This window comes from Phyllostomus hastatus, unplaced genomic scaffold, assembly GCF_019186645.2.
Source record: "Phyllostomus hastatus isolate PE091 unplaced genomic scaffold, TTU_PhHast_1.1 phas_scaffold_93, whole genome shotgun sequence".
NCBI classification, from domain to species: Eukaryota; Metazoa; Chordata; class Mammalia; order Chiroptera; family Phyllostomidae; genus Phyllostomus; species Phyllostomus hastatus.
In genome coordinates this window covers 3,423,284-3,446,364 of record NW_025334042.1, presented here as the reverse complement: position 1 = coordinate 3,446,364, position 23,081 = coordinate 3,423,284, and the positions used below count along the sequence as shown (strand labels likewise).

Below are 23,081 nucleotides of genomic sequence, written 5' to 3'. Positions count from 1 at the left end.
AAGAAAATAATCATAGAATTCTTCCAACAAAAAACGTGTTTCTGAGAGAAGTATCATGCACTTCAGAAAGTCTTACTCTACTACATGGCTCTTGTATTGGCGAAGTAAAAACTATCTCAAATTTAGTGATCTACAACACTGAAGGCAACACTTCTTCATAGGAGTATTAGTGAATCATTACTTTAATATATTTGTTCGGTACACAATCTGAACTTTTGCTTTTTATTTGGTTAGAGGGTAGAATGGACATTCTCTAGAAAATGATATTGAAATATTATCTTACCAAAGTGCTTGCTTCTCAAAAGAAGGGTTCTATATACTTTCAGAAATTATAAGAAAAACTCATTGGGACCCTTTTATAATATTGACATGAGAGAAAAAAATATTTACCTACTTGACCTTGATATGGAGTTTACTGATAAACATGTGTTTTAGGGGGGGATGTTTTAGTAAGTTGTGTCTACATTGTGTTAATAAGATTGTGCTCACTCTGCATGGATCCTAAACATAACCCATTTACCAATTTTATCACAGTCAGTAGGGACTTTACTAACTGCTAAATATATTTCTGAATTCCGAAATAGTTGAGACTTGCTTTGTAGTAATTTCAAAAGCACGTAAGCACGTTGATAAAACACAAAGACGACCAGAAAAGGCCTTCTTTGAATCTTTTTCTTGGTTAACATCATTTTAGAGAAAGGTCTTAAATATTGCTTAGTAGATAAGCTCTTCATTTAGTGATTCTCAGACTTCTAGGGGTGGTTCCAGATCCCTGTATTGATCCAAATGAGTTGAATCCATTAACTTTAGATCAATAATTCTGAATTGCCAGATTCATACCCTGAGGTCAAAGAACTCTGGTGACCTGTTAAGAGTCACACACATCTTTTTGCCTGTCTGTACTATATTCCCCGATTCCATGGAAAAAATAAACTAATGAACCCCAGCTCCTCAACTCTTAAAATGCTTACAGCCGGATACATATGGACAGCAAGAGCATGGAGATTTAAAAACAGAGCAGAAAAAAGTAACTTGAACAGAATGTGGCATTTCCCTTGGTCTGTTGCTAACGGCCCACATACAACATGCTTAAAAAATCCACCCTGGCACTTCTTTTCATCATTAAAAAATGCTCCAAATGGACATTTAGAATGTATGGCAATGGGCATGTATCCCATTTGGGGATAAATGGAAAAGAGCTTTATCAAGCTGGGCTATGTTTTCAGTAGTTGTACTGCTAAAAATGATGTGTATTTGGTCTCTTCTCTTTGTCATGCTTTCAAAGCCAACACAATATTTTAATTGTATATTTTCAGGACTCCAAAGCCAGTAGCATTAAACACTAATTTTTGTAAGAAAAATAATTACGGATGTGACTTTTGAAACCTCTTCAGGATTTGAAGATGTGAAAGAAATGTAAAAAGGAATTACTTCTCTCACATTTTATTCTGTTCTTTACTTTTTTTCCTTTTACTCTGAAGCCCATCACACTTTGTTTTATTTAAACAAACAAACAAAAAACCTAGAGACTCCTGCCTCTCAGTTGTTAGTTTTGGGATGGCTCTTTTCTGAATACGGTTCCAGTTAAGGTTCTTCACATAGATTCTAAGGGTTGGATCACACCCCTGTACACTCTGCACCACCATCTAAAACTTCTCTAAACTTAGACAAGAGTCCATAACCAGCCAATGGTCCATGGACCTGTTTTGAAGATCCTGCTGCCAGCAAACACTTTGTATTGCTAACTATTCTGAGAGAGTTTAAACAATTTTTATGATAACAGTAAAAACTGAAAAAAAGGTAACTGTGGCTATTTGCAGTGAAAAACTGACCAGAAAGGGCATATATTTGTTCAGTGTTCTAGTAAGTTTAAAGTAATATGGCTCATCTTCCCAGTTTTTCTCAGTCTCAAGTTTTGGGTCCCGAATGTTACATGGAAGGCATTATATTTCAATAATATCTCCAATCTAAAACCAGAAATTATTCGATGGGGGAAAAACCCTTTTATTTAGTCTTTACATCCAGAGGATTCTACTAGCTCATTGCTAACCCTTCTTTTATTACTGCACACCTGGACACATTACACTGTATAATATAAGTAGTCAGGCTTTGGCGAATTTATTTCAATTTACATACAATCCTCCAAATCCTCTGGCAGCGAGCTTGTTGTGAAATCTGACACAGCCAAGTCTCCCTAGCAGGATCTTCCCTTTGCTCTTGGTGTTAATGGCCTAAGGCATCAAGGATCCCTCCGGGAGGCTCGGTGAGGCTAAGGACTAGGGAAGAGGGGTGACTGCGGGGCTTGTTGCGCTGAAGATTTACAATGTACTTCTGGCAGGCGGCTCAGCAACCCCCTCTGTGGCTGTGGGTGTCTAGTGTGACAGAGAGGAGAAAAGCTCTCTAATCTCCCAGTGCCTGCCTCAGCCTCTCTGCCGCTCCCCTCCCTCCCGCCTTCCCTGCCTCCTCGCGCTCTCTCGTTCTTTCCTTTGCTTTTCTCTGGGAGTTTCAGTCCCTGTAGCTTTGGCAATCTAGATCTGGAGCTTGTGCACACGCACACACAAGCACACACATGCACACACACTCACACACACGCACTCCGGCTCTCCCCATCAGGATACGGAGCAAAACCCGGTCTTCATCTACCTGAAGGGGATGGCCCGGTCGGACACTTCTTGCTCACTTGTCATCTCCGGAGGTCAGAGCAACATCAGAAAGAGGGAGGCTCGCCGTCCGGTCTGCAACCTCTCGCCGTTTGCCGCCACCGATGCTTAAAGTGTCCAGGGTGGAGGAGAAGGCTTTTCCAGGACAGATTCCCAGCACAGCTCTGCGGCCCTGGGACTTTACCTAGCTGGTTCACCCCAGCTTCTTCCTCCCCAGCCATCCTCTCGTCCCCGGCTGAGGGGTGCATGGCTTGGGCACCTCCGCTGCTGCCGCTGCCACTGCCGCTGCCGCTTCCAGCACATCCCACCCAGACCACTGAACACCGCCGCTGGAGTGGGGAGAGAGAGCGGAAGCCGTAACTTCCCTCTCCACTGCTCCCTGTCCTTTCCAGCCGAAGACCCGTTGGAAGGCTCCCGCGGAAAGCTAGGCGAGAGCTTGGTGCAGGGAGGGCAAGCCAGCAGCCGCAGGCGCACGGGGGTGGGGGCAGCATGTGCCCGGACGCCCGGTGCCCGGCGGAGAAGTAGCGCACGTTGGGGAGAGCGAGACGCTTTCCAAGTTGGGCGCGTCCCAGAGCTCGTCGCCCCGCGCCTCGGCCGCCGGTGTCAGGAGAGAGGCGGGGCTGATGGGGGGTGCCCAGGTTGCTATCGCTTGCGGCTAGAGTCCGTCTTAAAAGCACCCAGACCAGCATCCCCAGGGTCTCAGCTGGCGTCAAGCCCTCTGCCCGAGTGCGCTCTCTAATGCCTTCGCGGGCTGTGGCCCGGGTGGCCCGCCCGCAGGGGGTGCCGGAGGGGGCGGGGGAGGAGGAGGAGGCAGTGTGATGGCCCTGGACGGCGAGCGCGGGGAGCAGGAGGAGGAGAAGAAAAAGAAGAAGAAGAAAAAGAAGAGGAAGAAGAAGAAGGAGGAGGGGGCTGAGAAGATCCGCTCACCCTTTGAGGCCACGATGGGGGAGAACGACGCCGCGCTCCGGACCGGCAGCAGGGGGCTCTCGGACCCGTGGGCAGACTCCGTGGGGGTGCGACCCCGCACCACGGAGCGCCACATCACTGTGCACAGGCGGCTCGTACTGGCCTTCGCCTTGTCCATCGTGGCGCTGCTCGCGGTCACTATGCTCGCCGTGCTGCTCAGCCTGCGCTTCGACGAGTGCGGGGCTAGCGCAGCGTCCGGGGCAGACGGTGGCCTCGCCGGCTTCCCGCCGCGCGGTGGCAACGGGAGCCTTCCGGGTTCTGCCCGGCGCAACCATCCAGCTGGCCGGGACTCCTCGCAGCCCGAGGCAGGAGTGGAGGCCACCCCCGGCGCACCATCTGCCCAGCCGCCGTCGGAGGAGGAGCAGGAGCAGCGGCAGCCGTGGACACAGCTGCGTCTGTCCGGCCATCTGAAGCCGCTGCACTACAATCTGATGCTCACTGCCTTCATGGAGAACTTCACCTTCTCCGGGGAGGTCAACGTGGAGATCGCGTGCCAGAACGCCACCCGCTACGTCGTGTTGCACGCCTCCCGAGTGGCGGTGGAAAAGGTGCAGGTGGCCGAGGACCGGGTGGCCGGGGCTGTCCCGGTGGCCGGCTTTTTCCTCTACCCGCAAACCCAGGTGCTGGTGGTGGTGCTGAACAGGACCCTGGACGCGCAGAGGAATTACAACCTGAAGATCATCTACAACGCCCTGATCGAGAACGAGCTCTTGGGCTTCTTCCGCAGCTCCTACGTGCTCCACGGGGAGAGAAGGTACGGAGGGAGGCGGTGCCCGGCGCCGTCCTACCCTGCTAGGCTGTTCTAACCGCTGGGCAGCCTGCGCCCCCCCGGGACCCTCCTGGCGTTCGCTACACCGGAAAGCTTGGGGTGGAGTAAGGAAGTAAAGGTGGGATAGAACTATCACCAACAACCTTCAGGGTCTCCCAGATGCCAGGGCTCTCACTGTTGCCAACTATACAAACTCACCAGTGGTGAACGAAGAATTCTACCCCCTCCTCTAGTCTGGACCTCCCCACCACTGTGTCCCTGTGTCAAAGTTGCTTAGCCAGGACTTCCCCAACCCCGTCAACAGACCTTAGCCAGCCGGGTGCACGGCTCTTTTTTTTTTTTTTTTTGTAAGAGTGGTGTGTAATCTGAGCGATGCCAGCCAGGGTGACATCAAAGGCCTGCCAAGTTACCGTCCAGGGAAAATAGGTTACCTGCAAAAGGCCAGGGCAGCAGTGCATTCGGTCAGACGGCAGTGCAGGATAGAGCAGGGCAAAGCCCCCTCCCCCAAAATGCCCGCTTCCCCCATTATCTGGCAGGCACAGAGCAAAGGACGGGCTTTAGCTGAATAAAGTTTTACAAAACTGGAATTTAGAGTCGTAATAACTGGTCCGGTGACAGAGTAAGGGGGCGGGGCCGGTAAGAATGTCCTTGCAAGCAAGTGCTGCGGGCTCTCTCCTGACACTCCAGTTGTTTGTTCCTGAGTTACTGACTCTGGAAACGATCATTGGTGAAAGGAGGGAAAGCTAGTGGTCAGTCTCTAATGCCTTGTTAGTGGGTGTCTTGATGATTTTTAGATTTGGGCAGTATTCTGTTTTTTATTTTTTGAGAGCCTGTAGGTCTTCTCACCACTTGTTCAGAGCTCAGACTTGGGAGTCCAACAGAACCCTGTTCCTATCCTGACGATGACTGCCTCTAGTGCTTACTAAGCAGCTAGTGCTTACTTAGCCACGTCTATTAATTCATTGTTACAAGAACCCAGTGGTGTAGGTGCTCCTAGTACTCCCTATCTAACGGGTAGAGGAAAGAAGGAACAGAGAAGTAACTTAACACGGGTGAACCCATGAAGCAGGGAATTTGGCCCCAGAGCCCATTAAGTTTATTTTTAATTTGGGGATGATAATAATGGTACTATCCTCACAAGATTGTTGCAGGTGTCCATGGGCTAATGCATTGAGTGTCGCTTAACCCTGTATCTGGTATTAAGATTGTCCACCATAAATGCCAGCTGCTATGAGTGTTGGTGGTACTAAGCTCTCAAGCATATCATTGAATGAATAAAAAAGTTTTTATTGCTTTCTGATGTGACCCCTTGCTTTTAAAATAACTGATTAATTAAATGACTATACGACTGACAAAACCAAAATTGAACAAAAAAATGACATTGACAACCTTAGAAGTGGAGGCAGGTGGGAAATTAGTAACGATGCCACTGGTCATGCCTCCTCTGTTTTCGAGTCACTCTCACACTTGCAGAGACTGGGGATCTGAGGAGTGCAGGGTGCCTGAGGTCAGGAGGCTTGTCGGTGGAGAGCTGGGACTTGAACTTCAGTATTTTGATCCCTGGACCAGGGCTCATGTTGTCTGCAAACTTTATGAAGAAGTTACTATATAAGAGGCTGGGGAAATTTCAGTGTGTTATGGGAGAACACAAATGTTTTATTATTTATAGAGTACTAGGAAGTAACCTTATATAAAGAAAATGCCCAAAGTGAGTAGTTGTATGGTAGTTAAAAATCTATAAGTGAATGTATACCTTATTCATTCTCCTAAGGTCAGCTGTGGACAATTTAAACCCCCTTCCACCACTTCCTCCAACTTATTCTAATGAATACAGATTAATAGTATTTTCCCCGATATCAAATATGGGGGAAAAGATATAGAAGGCAAACTTGCATGTTATGTTTAGAAACAAGCTTGTCATATCAAAATGTCGACAGTGGAAGTTGCATATCATTACCGATAAATTTGTGGTGAAATAAATATTTTCAACAAATCCTGTTTTTTTGAGCCATGCCAAAACATATTTGGTGGAACTGAGCTTGTTTTGGTTAGTGCTTTCAAATTAACAGAATTCTTAAAAAAGACCAGATGTTTCTGCTTGACTCCTAACTGATTTCTTATCCTCCTGGTACATATTTGTATTCAAACTCTTCTTCAGTTTTCTCCAAAGATGTTAATAACTTGGTTGAAAGTTTCACCTAGTGCATATGTAGCCAAGCTCTTGTTTCTCTTTTTATCTGCCACTTGAATAGCAGAGTGAATATAATTTCTTGGATGTTGATACCTGGAGTTGATAAGGCAAAGGAAATAGAATAAACTATTTCACAATTATGCCAACATTATATGTATTAACCTTTTTTTGTTGTTGTTATTACTATAGCAACTTGGGGAATTTTGAAATATGCCAATATCGGGAACTCAGCCAAAGTTGGACTGGTGGTGATTTTGTCCCCAAAGTGCAATGTAAATTAACATTTTATAACACTCTTTCCAAAAGGACATCGATACTAACTCAAAAAGTGTCCGTTTGATTAATGATTAAATATCTTGGTTTTTAGTTTGTCATAATTTTTGCAAATTTAATTATCAGATAATTTCTGTAATGAAAATAAATATTTAATCTGCCAGTGGGGAGTCACATTAAGCAACTTGAAATATTTAAAAGAGGAATACTACAGTTCAGCTCACTTAGCCCATGCGGAAACAACTCATTACTATCCCAATCAGTCTGATTCTTCAACTCACTCTTCGCTCAGAAGTTGAGAGAAACAGTTTTGGTGAGGGTGGGAAAATTAGATTTCACCGTGTGCTTTTGAATGCTGGAAGGTTTTACCCCCGATGAGGTGTTGGAGGGGGCTTGGTTTTGTCCTGCAGGGAAGACTTAACTTCTCTAGGTTCCTGTAACTACAGCTGAGAAAGGTTGGAAAACAAGCTCCCTACTGAATGAGCCAGAGTTTCTCTGCGTGAGGCATATCCTCTACTTACTGTTGGTCATTTGGCTAAAGGGAACATTCATCACTTGTTGAATATTGCGAATAAATAAATTATTTTCAATTTGAAATGTTTACACACAGTAAATTATCTCCATCAGGCAGAACACGTGGTCACCTTTTCCTCAATTGGGAGTGTATTTATGCCATAGTATTCTATAGTAGAATATACTTGCTCAAAATTAGGTAAGCTGCTCATTTACCTGAAGTAATTGCCGCTTTTGGGTAGCCAGATGGTGAGCACACCCATGTTCAAAGTTGGGTACCTTAATTTAGTTCCAGATGGTCGGATTGAAAGAGGAGATTTACCCAAAGTAAATGAACATTTTATTCACTTTCAAAAGGGAGACTGTTTTTCTTTGACAAACTTTGATTGGGTCTCTAACATGCCACAGTGCCAGGAGATGGAAATAAAAATAGGTCTTTTTCTATCAAGGATTATTTAGAGAGAAACTGATCTCCAAGTAAAATGGGAAAATAACATTGCAGTTCTCAAAAAGAGTCACAAAAAATGCTTTTGCAAAAATCTTGTGGATGTTGAGAAGGTTGTAGGGGTAGACATTTGATATTTTGTGGTATTAATATGCATGGTTTTATGCCTTGCCCTTTTTCTGGAATGAATTGATAATCATGATATTTAGTAAAAGCAAGAAACCACCACATTGCTTTTATGTTGAAAGAAACTTCATTTCTTCCAGTCACTCTGATGAAGAGAGCTTTACAGGAACAAGTTGGTGTATATAGCTTTTGGTCCCCTATAAAAGGCTCTGAACTGAAAAATCTGTGAGAATTGTTTATTTCTGTGAAAACTTTTTGACATGATTCCTTAGTGGACTTAGCTCATTGTTTTCCTGTCAGGCACACATAACCATATGGCCAAACTGAGTCTAGTACTGCCAGACTTTGGTCACAATTCAAAACACCACCACTAAACTAAATCTATAATTTTTTTAAAAAAACAGTTTGGCCATTTAATGACTGATTCAGGGAGGAAAATCCAAATTAATGTTTGCCTTGCCATGTTTTTTCCATGGCACCATTTGATTGGATCACCCTGGATGGTAATAAAGTATACAGTTTCTCTAAAAGAGTTAAACTAGTTTGCCCATATTTTTATTTGCTGAAAGCAACTGCAAACCTGGACTATTTGCTCTGGATGTCTTTCAAGCAAAGATGGACCTGTGACTGGGTTTCTTGCATCTGTTTGATCTGTACAACATGTTTATTTCCTTAAACCAAATTCTGCCACTGTGTATGTGGATGGGTTTGAGATAACAGTGCCGCGCAATGGTTGAGGTTTGCTGGGAGATGGGAACATTCGGTCGGTAAGACTACAAGAATAAGACTCACTTATTTAAGCGTGACTACAAAGAATGGTATAAAAAGAGTGAGGAAGAAATAACTTATTTTCAATGAAGAAGTGTTTCATTGTCTGTAAGGAAAAGCATCCCTATGTCACCCATGTTCATTCTCCAGGCCACCAGTGAGACTCATCACCATCGTGATCAGTGTTGTCATTTTTTTCAATTTTTTGCATATCCTTTACATACTTTCAGATTTACAATAGTGACTGGGTTCCTCCAGAGTTTTTCAAGGTCTCATGCAATCCTGCTTTTTGCCACTAGAGAGTGGATGCTTTCTCTGAGAGACAGAATTTTACTATTAACATAGAATTCAGGAGGATATAAAAATGAAAAATACTCCCTGCTTTTTTCAGTTTGCAGGACAATATGAACTGATCCACCAGCAGGCATAGCTAGACAGTGGTGGCTGGGCTGGGAGGGTGGAATAAGATTAGCAAGCTGGGTGGGGCTGAATTGGGGTGAAGGGCCCCAGGCTCACGTCCAGTGCACCTAACTCTAGGTGCACCTTCTCAGTCTCAGAATGCCTGAGTGGCTTCAGGGTTTAAGGAGCTCTGACACTCGCTGTGCAAGGCAGGGTTAATGCATTCCTCCCTGTGCAGACCTGGGTTTGCTCTCAAGGTGAAGTTTTAGTTTACTTATTGATATCTTTCCTCAAACAAACAAACGAAAAATCAGAGGATGAACAAAGAATAGAGTTTTAACATTACTGTCATTGGTTACTTTTCATCCCTTTTAAGAATATGTTCAAGCCACTTTTGGTTGTGTTGCTGGATGGAAAGCATATGTATGTTTAGTGTGTCCAGGGACTTTGGAGCCAGACTGCCTGGGTTCATGTTCTGACTCTGCCACTGATTATCTTTATGACCTTGCCAAGGTTTCCTAATTGTTCTGGGTCCACTGTCCTCATCTGGAAAACGGTGGTAATGAAAGCCCATTTCACAGGGTTATTGTGAGGATTACATAGGTAAGAAATAAGAAATTTAGAGCAGGGTCTGACAATTGGTAAGCACTGTGGTGGGTATTAATATTATATTATTCCATGGCTGGAGCACTTCCATTTGGACTAGTTTGCCGTTGTGTAGGGTCAGTGTATTGCCTTGGGGTTTCCCCTTAGCTGCAACAGTCGCTGTGGACATGCCTTCCACTGCTGTTTGTTATGCCACCTAAGCGGAGTTCGAAAGACAGGGGAGGGAACAGAGCCCCTTCACCATGAAGGAGAGAGTGAAGAGAAAGGCTGTGGTATTTCATTGCTAGACAAGGCCCTTGCTTGGTTCAGACACTGAGAGATGGAGAGAGCTGAGGGAGCAGGAAGAGTGTGGGAAGCAGTGGGATGGACGATCCTCTGATTATGGCACCTCTTTCTGTCAGCAGAGAGAATGGCAGAATCCAACGACTGCCGGGCCAGAGGGTGCTTCCCTTGTCACTGGAAGCCAGTACAGCAGGCAGAAAAATCCCAAGTACCAAGAGAAAGGCACACCAGGCATTGGATATTGTTCTCAAGACTTAATTTGCATTCTGACAGTAGCAGTACTTTTTAATCCTTACATAAGGCTTTGCCTGTTTCCAATATTAAACAGATGAGGCTCAGACACTAGTTTATTTATTTGTATGGAAACCTAATATTATGGCCCAGGACGATAATATTATGTACTCATAATACTTTTCATCAGTGGTGATCAAATTCTCAGTACTCATTTTTTTGATAAGAGTATTTAGTACATAAATAGGAAAACAATTATGAATATTATGCTCTGTTTTTATAACACGATTATTCACACATGCACCACTTCCTACATACATATTGCTGGCATTATTGCATTATGTTTTTAGCTTACTAGAATGGTTATTTAAAAAAACAGACTACATGCTTGCTTATAGCACTGAATATTCAGCAGGAATACTTCTGAAATGGCAGAGGTTTAATGACTCATTGAAGTATATAAAAACACACAGTCTAAACAACATACTTTTTGACTTAAAATATTTTGTCATTGAGTAATAATTTGCATTTTGATTAACAACCTTAACTTTAAATGGGACTCCATGACCTTGTAACTGAGTCTATTTACTGCAACAGTTGGATAGTAACTAGATGTCCCATTAGGACCTTTCTTTAGATCTTGGGAATTTTTATTACCAATTTTAAACGATGACAATGCTAGGCAGTTTGCAATTTCAACAGAAGCAAGTTCAAAGATCATTTTTCACTGTGCTGTATGTGTGGTATGCTTAGAAGTGGCCAAAACGGAAACCTCTGAAAAACGCCACACTGTGTCTGAGGTTCTCTTGGTTTTGGTGGGTTCCACAGTGAAATGTCATGAATCAATTTTTAATACTAACAGTGCTATGCAAATCTCTGTTTCTTCTGTGTATTTTAACTTTATGAAAAGGCAAATAGAAAATAATGGAACAGAAACTGTTCTGTATCACATACTGTAATTTGTTGGCAATATTAACTGACATTAATGCATTACTGCTGCTGAATCTTATCATAATGACTTGATACAAGTAGCTTGCCTAGTGAACTTCCGCAGAAATAGGAAGAAATCAATTCTCTATATCCTTTAGAGACAACAGAGAGCTTTAAGCTCTCCTTAGCTGAACCAAAATGTCAAATAGACAAGTTGTTAAGAAATCAAGTAATTTACTTTAGAAGAGAATTAAAATACAGGTATGTTAGTCATATTTCTCTAGTTATGCTAAAGTGGCATTCTTGGAATGACACTTCCAGGACGTCACTTTTGGAAGTGGACTTTTTAAATGGTAATAGATTCATTAAAAGGTAGACATGATTTTGCTTAAAAAAGCAAAAAAAAAAAAAAAAGGCAGCAAAATACTTGCCCCTATTAACTTCTGCCTCCTGATGTTTTATTTTCCTTCTTGTATTTATGTATGTATTTCATATCCATATGATATGTTAAAATGTTATTTATTTTTCATTTTTAAAAATTTCTTCTACTACCTCAGACTTACCTCAAATTTACTCAAATGCAAACTCATTATTTTCTACTCCCAATTACCTTCCGTAGAGCCCTCTTTGGTTTTTAATGATAGCAAGCAGGAAAGAAGTCTTGCGTCCACCAACAAAGGCAACCCTAAAATATGTGCAGTGAAGAAAGAATTGTGTTTTTGAAACCCAAAAGACTTGTTGGGTACTGAGTCTGACATCAGATCTCTTTGTTAGAAAGGAGAGTATCAGGAGCGAGAGAGGGGTTAGAGATGGGCTGGCCGTACTGAGATCTGATAAAACCAGAATCTCTGTAAGACAGCAGACAGGGGATTGACCTAATATGTGAGTCAAAGCTGTTTTAAAGTCTTCTTTCTGTGCTGTCCATTGTCAGTGTGCTCCCTGCTCCATCTGTCTCTGACCCTTAAAATACTCCCCAGGCTTCACGACCAATTCTTACGTTTCCTCCTCCATACAGACTTCCTTCAGTTTCAGAGGCTGGTAGTTCTCAACTGGGTCAGTTTTGTCACCCAGGGCACATTTGCAATATCTGGGGACATTTTGGTTGTCACAGCTGGGGAAAGGTGGTGCTAGTGGCATCTGGTGGTAGAGGGCAGGGATGCTGCTGCTGAGCATCCTACAGTGCGCAGGACAGCCTCGGACAACGAATATTATCCACCCTAAAATGTAGTAGTGCCCAGACTGGAAAAGCCTGCTGAAGGAGAATGTAATTTCTTCATACATTTCCCTCTTTGTCATGGCTTTATATGTGATGCCTCTTTAGGTATATATTTAATTTCTTTTATTTAGAGTATAAACTCCTTGAGGGAAGGAAGCAAAGATATTTCTTTTTTCCCTCAGTATTAAACACTCAGAAAATGATTAAGAGAGGCACATGAATTATAGAGCTTATAGTAAAAAGCTACTTAGTGGTAGTGTAATTAACATTTTTAAAAAAGCCTCATCAAATTCAGGGGATATTTTGTTTCTAATTTTTTTTCAGTTATATGATCTCAAGCTTGGGAAAGACCTTAAATGTAATCTAGTCCTACTGCTCTTCTTTACCAAGGGACATTTTTTGACTTCCTAAATACTAAATTGAAATTCAATTGCAATCGTCCTTAGGTGCCAGACTGTGAAATTGGTATTTTCTCATTTAGACATTATCAGAATGTATGTTGGCCCTCTGTGCATAGATATATACTGTATGTATAATTTTATTAAGAATATTAATTGCAGAAAAAGTCACTAAATGATTTCTACAGTCCCTTTGAACCCTGAGAATCAGTTATTTATATTGCTAGCTTTACTAACATATTTACTTACTACATAAGGCAAAAAGAGACTGCATGAAGTTATTCTTCTGCATAAATATTTGGTTTATTAATTTCTAACTAGCCCAAAGGTATTTAGAATTTCTATATCTAATAAATTCTTATCCATTAATTACTTAATGCCAAAGACACCTTTCATTTTTACATAATGACTAATGCATTCTAATTGCAACTATTCTGTTCAACTCTGGTAGAACTTTTCTCCCAGTATTAATAGTATTAGAATATATAAATATAGATATTCTTCTCAATTATATTGCATAGAACTTAAGAACAAAATGATTATAAATTTTTTAAAAATAAAAAGGAACCTTATCAACAAAATAATTAGCAAGCAAAATAGCCAGAGAGATTGAAATAAAGAACAAACTGACAGTAAGGGGAGGGGAAAGAGGGATAATGGGGGAATATAGGGGAAGGGCCATTAGGGAGCATGTATAAAGGACACTTGGACCAAGCCAAAGCCAGTAGGGTCAAGGGTGAGAGGCAGGGTTGGGTGGGGTGGGGGGAAAATGGAGACAAACTGTACTTGAATAACAATAAAAAAATTATTACCATGCACCTAATAGTGAAGAGTTTACATATAACAGACAATATCTAGTTGTTCAATGACTAGAATTGGAGTTCTCAGATACTTTAAAATTAGAAGGGAACAGTTTTTTTCATGTATGGAATCTTATAGATATCTTTTAAGTAGCTTCAGTAGAGAAGTATCAAGCTCAGTGGACATTTTAATTAATAAGATTGAAAGGTAAGATTCAAGAACATTATATAAGAAAAAAGTATGTGATGAGAAAATTGTAAATGAGTGCATTGTAACTAAAAGGTACTGACATTTAATTAAGCAAAAATTATGTTGTTATTAGTAAAAAATTATAAGGAAAATATTACCACCATTCTGGCAAATTAGGAAAGAACTTTAATTACCAACAGTTGAATTAATAACATTGTTTATCAATTATGGCTAAAGATTAATTTTACTGTTTTTGAAATGTAGTTGCCTTTCACTCAGACACAGAAGATGTGAGATCTAGACCCAGTTCTGCACTAATTGCCTGTGTCACTTTGTACAAACCACTTCACCCTACTGGAACTACTTTTTCTTTTTAGAAATTTATGAGAGTTGGACAATTTGTTTCTAAGATTGCTTCCAACTTTAGCCTTATATTCATCTGAAGATTTATAGTTAAAACTTCTTTCCTATATATTATCTCATTTTATCATCTCGACAGTTTTGTAAGGAAGGCCTAGAAAATATTATTGTTTTCCTTCTACTAATGAAAAAGTAAGCTCAGGCAGTTAAGTGATTTACCCTAGCCTGGTATGTGGCAGCCCAGGACTGTTTTCAAGAGAACTCTCAAAAACCTTCTCTCTGAGAGCCAGCATATAATTAATCTTTAAAATGTCTTTTTTCTCTATTTGAAAATTAAGCTTCAAAATATAGGCCCTCAATGATAAATGTAAGCTTCATAATTTTAAAATGGCCTAAACATTTACACCTCATGGTTTGAGCCAAGGACAGCCAATAAGATTCGATACACACATCAACCCCTATTGATTGGTAGTAGTTGCCTGAAGCGCTGTTCTGAGGATAATTTTGAGGTCAAGTTCAGGCTTAGTGGGAAAGTGTGCCATGTTAGATTAACCAGGTGCATACCTTGGATGATGGAGAAGGGAGAGGGGGCAAAATTACTTATGAGGGAAATGGTTTTTTAAATAAATGACTTTAGAACTTAGTAATATTTTATAAAGGGTCTGATATTGACTTGCCTTATATCAAGTTTTGCAACTAGTATTGTTAAAAAGGTTTAACTTTTCTCTTGATTGTTTTCATAAAGACTGACCTTAAGTTAAAATACTTCATATGAGCATTTTCATTTGTAACCCTGCAGTGAAAAACAGCCAAAGTTGTTTCTAGTTAGTTTTAATAAGCAACTTTGTAGCTTGACCTGAGAACTTGAGGGCATTAAATATATTTTCTTTCTGTTTATAATTCATTTATACATGAATATACACACACATATTAACAGGTTTATTATATAGGTATTTATTACATTTACATGCCATAATATAATAAACACATTATGAGTAGTAAACACCAGTGGGGTCTGCATTACTCCATGTAAACCGGTTGCTGCCCTCTAAGAAAGGTTGAAGATATTGTGAATCAGTGGCGCCATTTTTTCACTGGCTGCTATTTGTGAACTGCCTACTGGGTGCTATTCTTCTGTTTGCTGTGATAGGTGCTTTACATTCTCTTTATTTCCCCCCTAAGCTTTACCAACACTTTCTTTTTGAGTTAAACTTGATTATTTTCTACTGAGCAATGAACAACTACACCTTAGGGAAATTTAATAATTGTATAGGATGATATGGCTAAACATGTTGTAGAGCCAGAATTCAGACCAAGTTTTGTCAGGTTTCCAAGCCCTTTTTTCTAAATAAAATCAGGTCATGTCTTGATGAAACTGGAGGGTACAAATGTGTCCCAGTGATGGTCTATATTCTATGTGCATCTGATGACAACTTCTGGATTTTCATTTGACGGACTTTAAATGTTGTATAGCTTTGGGGAAGAAAGGGAGGCATGCCAAAAAAAAGAGATTATTTTCCAGTGTTTGCCAATGTGATGCCACCGAGTGGTTTTCTTGTAGACTGTAATGTTTTGTCTTACAGGTACCACTTTGGGTTTAGAGAATTTATTTTAATTGAGACAAAAACTTCCCTGAAGAAGTTTTATTATTGGGGAAATACATGTGTGTAGTGTTTTTATGCTATTCATGAACTTAAGTTTGGTTCAGAAATGAAAAGTATGTTGCAATTTGGTGAAAATACATTATCAGCAGAAGCATGCAAAGTGGTCATAACTCAAGCCATAAATGTAATTGGGAATGTCATTTTCTGTTTTCCAGATTCCTTGGTGTTACTCAGTTTTCGCCTACACATGCCAGAAAGGCATTTCCTTGTTTTGATGAGCCCATCTACAAGGCTACTTTTAAAATCAGCATCAAGCATCAAGCAACCTATTTATCTTTATCCAATATGCCAGTGGAAACTTCCGTGTTTGAGGAAGATGGATGGGTTACGGATCACTTTTCACAGACCCCTCTCATGTCCACATATTATTTAGCCTGGGCTATTTGCAACTTCACATACAGAGAAACTATCACCAAGAGTGGGGTTGTAGTAAGTATTTTAAACTTAAATGATGTTTTTGGATTATGCACACTCTGTAGAGTAATCTGACTTCTGGATTAACAATGAATTATTTCTATGCTTTTCACATTTATATGGCTGAATTTTTTACTTAACCCTTGAGAGAAAACCCTCTTCCAAATTTCAAGGAGTCAGAGAGGAATGTCTCTTGTATACCCAGCCTTCTTATTCCTTTAACCAGCTCCTCCACCCCTGTTGCCTCTCTCCCTCTTCATCTATCTCCTGACTATCTCTGGAATAACTGTTGTTTTGGGAAATTGCCTGTTTCTATTTATGTGACTGGGAAAGCTGCTGCTTTTTATTATGAAACATTTCAAATATGCAGAAAATGTGGAGAATAACATAATACACTCCATATACTTGCTAGCAGCTCTATAGAATCTAAACATTTTACCGTCTTTGCTTCAGTCTAATTAATTTTTGCAAAAGTAAAACATACTGCATTGAATTGAAGCTTTCTGTGTACCCCTGACTGATCTGATGCCTTGCCCTCTTCCTTAGAGATAATCACTGAATTTGGTATTTGCCATTTCCATATCTATTGTTTTGCATTTAGTAAGTATGCATATATCCATTTATAATATATGTCATGCTTTAAAATTTCACATATATAAATGGTTTTATCTTATAGATATCATCCTGCCACTTATTTTTTATTTCATTTTATATTTTGCTTAAAATTATGTTTTTGTAGTTTATCTGAATAGAGTGGTTGAATGAATCCATCAAAATGTATCATCTTCCTCTATATGAACATTTAAATTTTTCTGATTTTCAATGATTAACAGCAATGCTCCAGTGAACATTTTTGTACATAAGTTCTTCTGCCAATGTGCTAGAATTTCTGTATGGTATAAAGCTTTTTTGAGCCCATAACATCTAAATGTATAAAAATACGTTCCTAGGAAGGGGTAGTATATAGGAAGTTTGGAGAATTACTGTTTGTGTTCAATTTATAATAAGAATCAATTGGACTTTCTATGACAATGTAGTGTTCCAGGCACTTTTTGCATGTTATTGCATTGCATTAATGAAGCTAGATCAGCCATGCAATTACTAACTTCCTCCTAATTTCAATGGCTTACACAATAAATATGCATTTATTTAATTTTCATGTCAAATTCTAAAGCGAGGTATTATAATTCCACTTTTGCAAATGAGTAAACTGAGGCATAGAGACATTCAACAACTCTCCCAGGGTCACAGAGTAAGCAAGTGGTAGAGCTGCAAGTCAAACCTCTGTTGGTCTGATTTCAAACTTGAGGCTCTTCTGCCCTTTGCCCCAGGAGCTCTGTTTCACCATTCCCCCTGTGTGTCTACAACAGAATTCAGGTGATGATTGTCTCTATCCAATGGCCATCATATTCAGTGTTGCTTGAACATAACAAAAGAAGTGAAAGAAATCTACATTCTTATTCTTTAGGAAGTTCATAGCTCTATAATAACCTAAATTTTGAAATATAGATTGGCTAAATAAATTTTTCTCACTGTTACTTTAAATTTAAATTGCTGTGGAGCTTATTTAAAAAAAATCTGCCTGCATACAAAATTCATGCCATTATTGAAGAACTACAAATTGTGAATTCATGTAGAAAATCGTTAAAAGAACTTCCCAAATGCTGCCTATAGAGAGCTGGATGACATTTTACTCTTTTGATCTGTTGAATTCCTCTGATGTTTTTGACTTCTGGATGTTTGCAGGCTGTCCACATTGGACCACACACAGAAAAGGAACACGAAGACATCTCATTTCCTTTTACATCTTCGAAAAATGATGATTGACTTGCTTTGGGTCAGCTAGTAGCACAGGGTACAATGGAAATGTTTTTTCCAACCATGTCTTCTTAAAAGTGTTCTCAGCCCTTCACAGTTATGCAAAGTGACCCATGTTTAAGTGACCCAGATACACTCTAATTATTTAGACATGACTTTGTATTAGAGTTAAGAATCTAAGTAATTAGTAAACATTTTAAAATTCCTCCTTAATAATTTCTACATAAGAAGGATAAAACAGGCTAGTAGAGAACCCTGAAAGACCAACTGAAGTAAAATGTTAGATTGTATAATTTAAAAATACTAAGAAGCATAAAAAATAAAACATTATTGCCATTGGGAGCCCTTGCTTATCAACTGTGGAAATATGGTTAAAACCTGGTTCTATTTTTCTGTCACCTCTTAGAAATCCAATCTATTTTCTTTGCACTGCCTTCCTTCTCTATTACTGGGAGCACATGGGATTGGCATTTCTCAACTCTTAACAACTAGAAGGAGTGGAGATTTGATTTTAAAATGTTGGAAGTGGGAGGGCAGTGTGAAGTCCAGGTGGTCATTTTGGATCAGAGTCTGAAGCAGTTTCCTTCAAGACACGAGAGAGCAACTTGCGTAGCATCTTAATAATACACAGCTGAATTGTAGCAGTGCCTCAAGTATGCATATTTGAAGTATCATCATTATTTTCTTATCAAGTTATCTATACTGTGCAAGGCACTAGCCTAAGTAATTAGAAAGATAAAAAACAATCTTAGATCCCTCTAGTACCGAGATTGCAAATGCAGCTTTCAGATTGAATCTACGCCTGCAGACATGCTTTGTTTACCAATCTCTAACATGATTTAACATTTTTATAATTAGTCGACAACATTTAGAAATTGGGAGATTGCACATAAAATTATTTGTTTCTGGCTTCTCTTGAAAAATTGGAAGATCAGTGGACCCACATTACTGCTTGGTTGTATTTGATCATTTATTTTTTCAACAGATATATATTGACTAAGTGTCAGGTATTGTTCTAGGTACTGGTGATATTGCAGTGAACAAAGCAGACCAAGTTTCTACTCTCAAAAAACTTACATCTTAATGAGGACACAGTGACAATAAACAAATACATATATCACAGTCAGGTGGTGATACACGCATGCTGTAGGTGAGTGGTGGCTGGCCCATTTACATGGGGCATTGGCTTCCCAGTATAACTTAATCAGGAACACTTTTGTAACTTGGCATCTAGTTCACTGCACTATTGTACATTACCTGCTTTCCTTCTGTAGATGTTTGGATTTTCAACCCTTGGCTAGGGACATAATTGAAGAGGGTAGTAGCCAAGAAATGTGCATTGGAAAAGCAGCATTGAATGTACTAATTGCAAATTAGTGTCACTAGCATTCACTATCAAATGACAGTTGTAAAAAATAAAGACAGTTTTGAAGAGGGATAACTTGGATAACTAGATATGTACTTCATGGGGGAGAAAGAATTTAATATGGCCTGAATGATGGTTTTGTCTTAGAGAAGCAGATGAATGTGAGCATATAATCCTTGGCAGGGGAACTATTAATAAGACAAAGAGGTAGGGATATTTATGGGAAATAGTGTAGATTTATGGTTATAAACATATATTTTAGAATAAGATAGGTTTGTTTTAGAAGCTTTACTTTGCTTCTCTATGATGTTGATTAGTTACTTACCTTCTCTTTATCCTGGTTTTCTTGTTTGAAAACTTAAAGTATGAATTCTTCCTTTATAATATTGTTTCAGTTACTATCATGGCATAACAGACTACTCCAGAATTTAGTGCCATAAAACAACCATTTAATGTGCTAAAAGTTTCTGTGGGTCAGGAATTTGGAAGGGCACAGTGGGGATACTGTCTATTCTCAGTGATGACAGGGACCTCAGTTGGGGAGACTTGATGACTGGGAGTGACTTGATAACAGGAGAACAGAATCACCTGGGCTATGTTCACTAATGTGTCTGGTGGTTGTTCTGACAGTCTTCTGTGAGGTCAGCTGGGGCTGCTGGTCCATACCATTTCTGTGTGTCCTTTGACATAATCTGGGCTTACTCAAACCATGGCAGCCTCAGGGTGGTTGGACTTCTTACATGGTAAATAAGCTCCAAAGGTGAATGTCCTAGCAGAACTAGGTAAAAGCTATATGACCTTTTTTGACTTATCCTCAGCAGCCACACAGCATCACTTTTAATGATTTTTAATGGTTACAAATAAATTGCTGAGAAGGTCCTGATTTGATAGATGAGAGCATGGACCCGACCTCTGGATGGGGAGTGTCAAAGAATTTGTAGACTTGTTTTCAAATCAAAACAGTGTGCTCTCTGGTTACAAATTATTTACATTCATTCTACATACAAAATACACTTGCCATAAGTCTGATTCATTATAGCATCAAATTCAAGTTTAAGGTCCAGGATCTCAACATCTAATTTAGATCTGGGTGGGATAAGACTACTTTGGTTTGTTTTCTTGGTCATGGCTGCTTCTCTCTTTCCGAAGATCTATGAACTAAGGAGATAAATGATCTATCCCCCCTCTCCTCCCCTAAGAGACAATGGTAAGAGGAGAATATAATTATTGAAATACATATTTCCATTCAAGAATAGAGAAAATGAAAGGATACAGTAGTTGCTGGCCCATAGCAGTTTTGAAATCCAACTGGGCACATATTGGCAATTCCTTAATTGTGGCTCATTGCTGCTTCCTGTGAATCGTTCTTTCTGGAGCTTGGCCCCATCCTTTTGGCTCTTCATTTTGTCTTTTAAGGCATCTTTTCTCCTCCAGTTAAGAAGTAGTTTGTGTTTGCAATTGAAGAACCTTCTGAGCTTGCTTTCTACCAGTAAAAAGTTTGGGGTCCAAAGTCTTATTTTTCTATTGTATTGGCTCTGTTGCTTTAAGTTGAAGCAGGTATATAACTTATATAATTTACAATTATATAAAAATGTTGGTTTTGTATGTGTCAAGTTATACCCATTCCATTAGACAACACTATCCCCACAGATCTCTTTGTCTACCTTGAGGCCTTGAGTCTTTTGCCTTCAACATTCTTAGATGCTTTATTGTTTAACAGAGAGTGTTTTTGAGGCACACTTTTACGATCTTCAGAAAGCCCTTTGTCTCTTTGAAAAAAGTCTATGGGACATCATTTTAAGAGCATCTGAAGTCTTAAGTTTCTGAAGTCACATCTTGGTTTAATCTTTAGTTCATGTTTTCCTGAAAATAATGTGTATTTTTTTTCCTGCTGGTGCTGTTTCTTACTTTGAAAATCTTTTGCCATCTGGAGAGGCTAGGATGAAGAAAAAGTTTGAATTTCAAACTCAGCAAGTCCTGAACTTTTTCTAAATTTTGATTGGAAACTGGACAGTTTGTTCTTAAACTCTTCTGTCCTTTTTTGCATTTTTTCATTGTTGGAGAAGAAGTCAGGGATGCTTTCAGTGTGATGCCTGGAACACTACTTCACTAGAAAATATAGTTCAGTAGTTATAGCTCCCATTTTTTATGATATTACAGGTACCAATGTTGCCAAAGTTTCTTCCATTATATTGCAAAGGTCCCCTTTCCTTTAGCTTCCAATTCTCTTTACCTTAATATTCTTTAAACCCTCACTGACAGCTTTATCAAGGTTCACAAAGCTTTTGCTAATACTTCCCTAAAAAATCTTCAAGCTTTTGCCCACAGTTTAGTTCCAAAGCCAATACCACATGTTTAGAGGCTTTTTTTATGGCAGTATCCTACTCCAGCTACTAAAATAGGCTCTAATTGATATTTCTGAATAAGAAATCATTCTAAAACTTAGTAATAAAAAGTCACCATTTTTTATGCTCATGGATTCTGTGGGTCCAGAGTACAAACAGTATAGAGCAGGGAATGACCCATCTCTGCTCTATGATGTCACAGCTGTAGAGACTTGATAAGTGGGTGTGACGTGATGGGACAGCTTGGAGCCAAAATTATCTGGGGGCTTCCTTTACTAAGTGTCTTTACTTAATGTCAGCTGTTGTCTGAGCCCTAATTGAGGCTTTCCATGATACCTGAGCTACCATGCAGCATAGTAGCCTAATATCAAACTTGTTATTGGTAATTCAGGCCCCAAAAGGTGAGTGTATGGAGATCTACACTGCCTGTTCATTCCATTACATAGGGTTACATAGATTGTATTAGTCACCATCTTTTTCTACTGCCTGTTTGCAAGGCAGATGCTGCATTACTTTTTCTGACCTAGCCCAAGGAGTTAAGCAGTACCACTTTTGGCTTATCCTGTTAGTTATAAACTTAGATTGGCCCAGGTTCCAGCAGAGGAGGCATAGACCCCATCTTTGAATGGGAATACTGTCAGAGATTTTGTGGACTCACTTGAAAACCACCACAGTTGTTATAAGTATTACAGGAGATATTATTTATAGAATCATAAACATGGTGCCTGACATATTGTACTGGCTCTGATGGTGACAATTAAACTGGTGAGATATTCAGAAGTCATAGAAGGGAGTAGTGATATTTATGCTTGAGAGGTAGATGGAAACTAGATTGTTAAAGAGTGGGATGCCTGGCTAAATTTTAAGGTTTTGTTCAGTTAACAATAAGAGCCACTGAAATTTAAAACCTGGAAACATGATATGTATACTTTTTATAATCTGCCTGCGAACAGCATGCACAATGTGAGGATGTGAGGAGACATAAGCAAGGGGTCCATTTAGCTATGAAACTCTGGACTAGAGGAGTTATGATTAAAAAATGGCATAGTATAGATATGAAAGGAATTTTAAAGGCAGAATTGGTAGTACTTTGTGAGAGATGAAAGAAAACGTAAATGGGGGGAAGCAAAAGAGCAAAGAGTTGAGTGACTCTAAGGTTTAAGTTAATAACAGCTTGGCAGTTGCCACCCTCCATGTTCCCTGTGTATTCTGAATTGGCTTCACAACCAATGAGAGTTTTCCGTTGCTTTGGCCAGTCTCTTGGATGTACGACCTATGCTGTTATAATTGGTTATATAGATTTTTTAGCCAGCATTCTTTATATTATCAAGTTATAAAATCTCAATTTGAG

At 39.7% G+C, this 23,081-nt stretch overlaps 1 protein-coding gene across 2 annotated transcripts in view; it reads left to right on the top strand.

Moving 5' to 3' along the window:
* Positions 1–3,167: 3,167 nt before the first annotated feature.
* Positions 3,168–23,081, top strand: part of TRHDE (thyrotropin releasing hormone degrading enzyme) — a 365,898-nt gene continuing 345,984 nt past the window's right edge. For both annotated transcript variants that reach the window (XM_045829492.1, XM_045829491.1), the window contains exons 1-2: positions 3,168–4,380; positions 15,943–16,216. In XM_045829492.1, the coding sequence (XP_045685448.1) occupies positions 3,479–4,380; positions 15,943–16,216 (1,176 nt within the window). In that variant the 5' untranslated portion in view covers positions 3,168–3,478. The remainder of the gene's footprint in view (positions 4,381–15,942; positions 16,217–23,081) is intronic.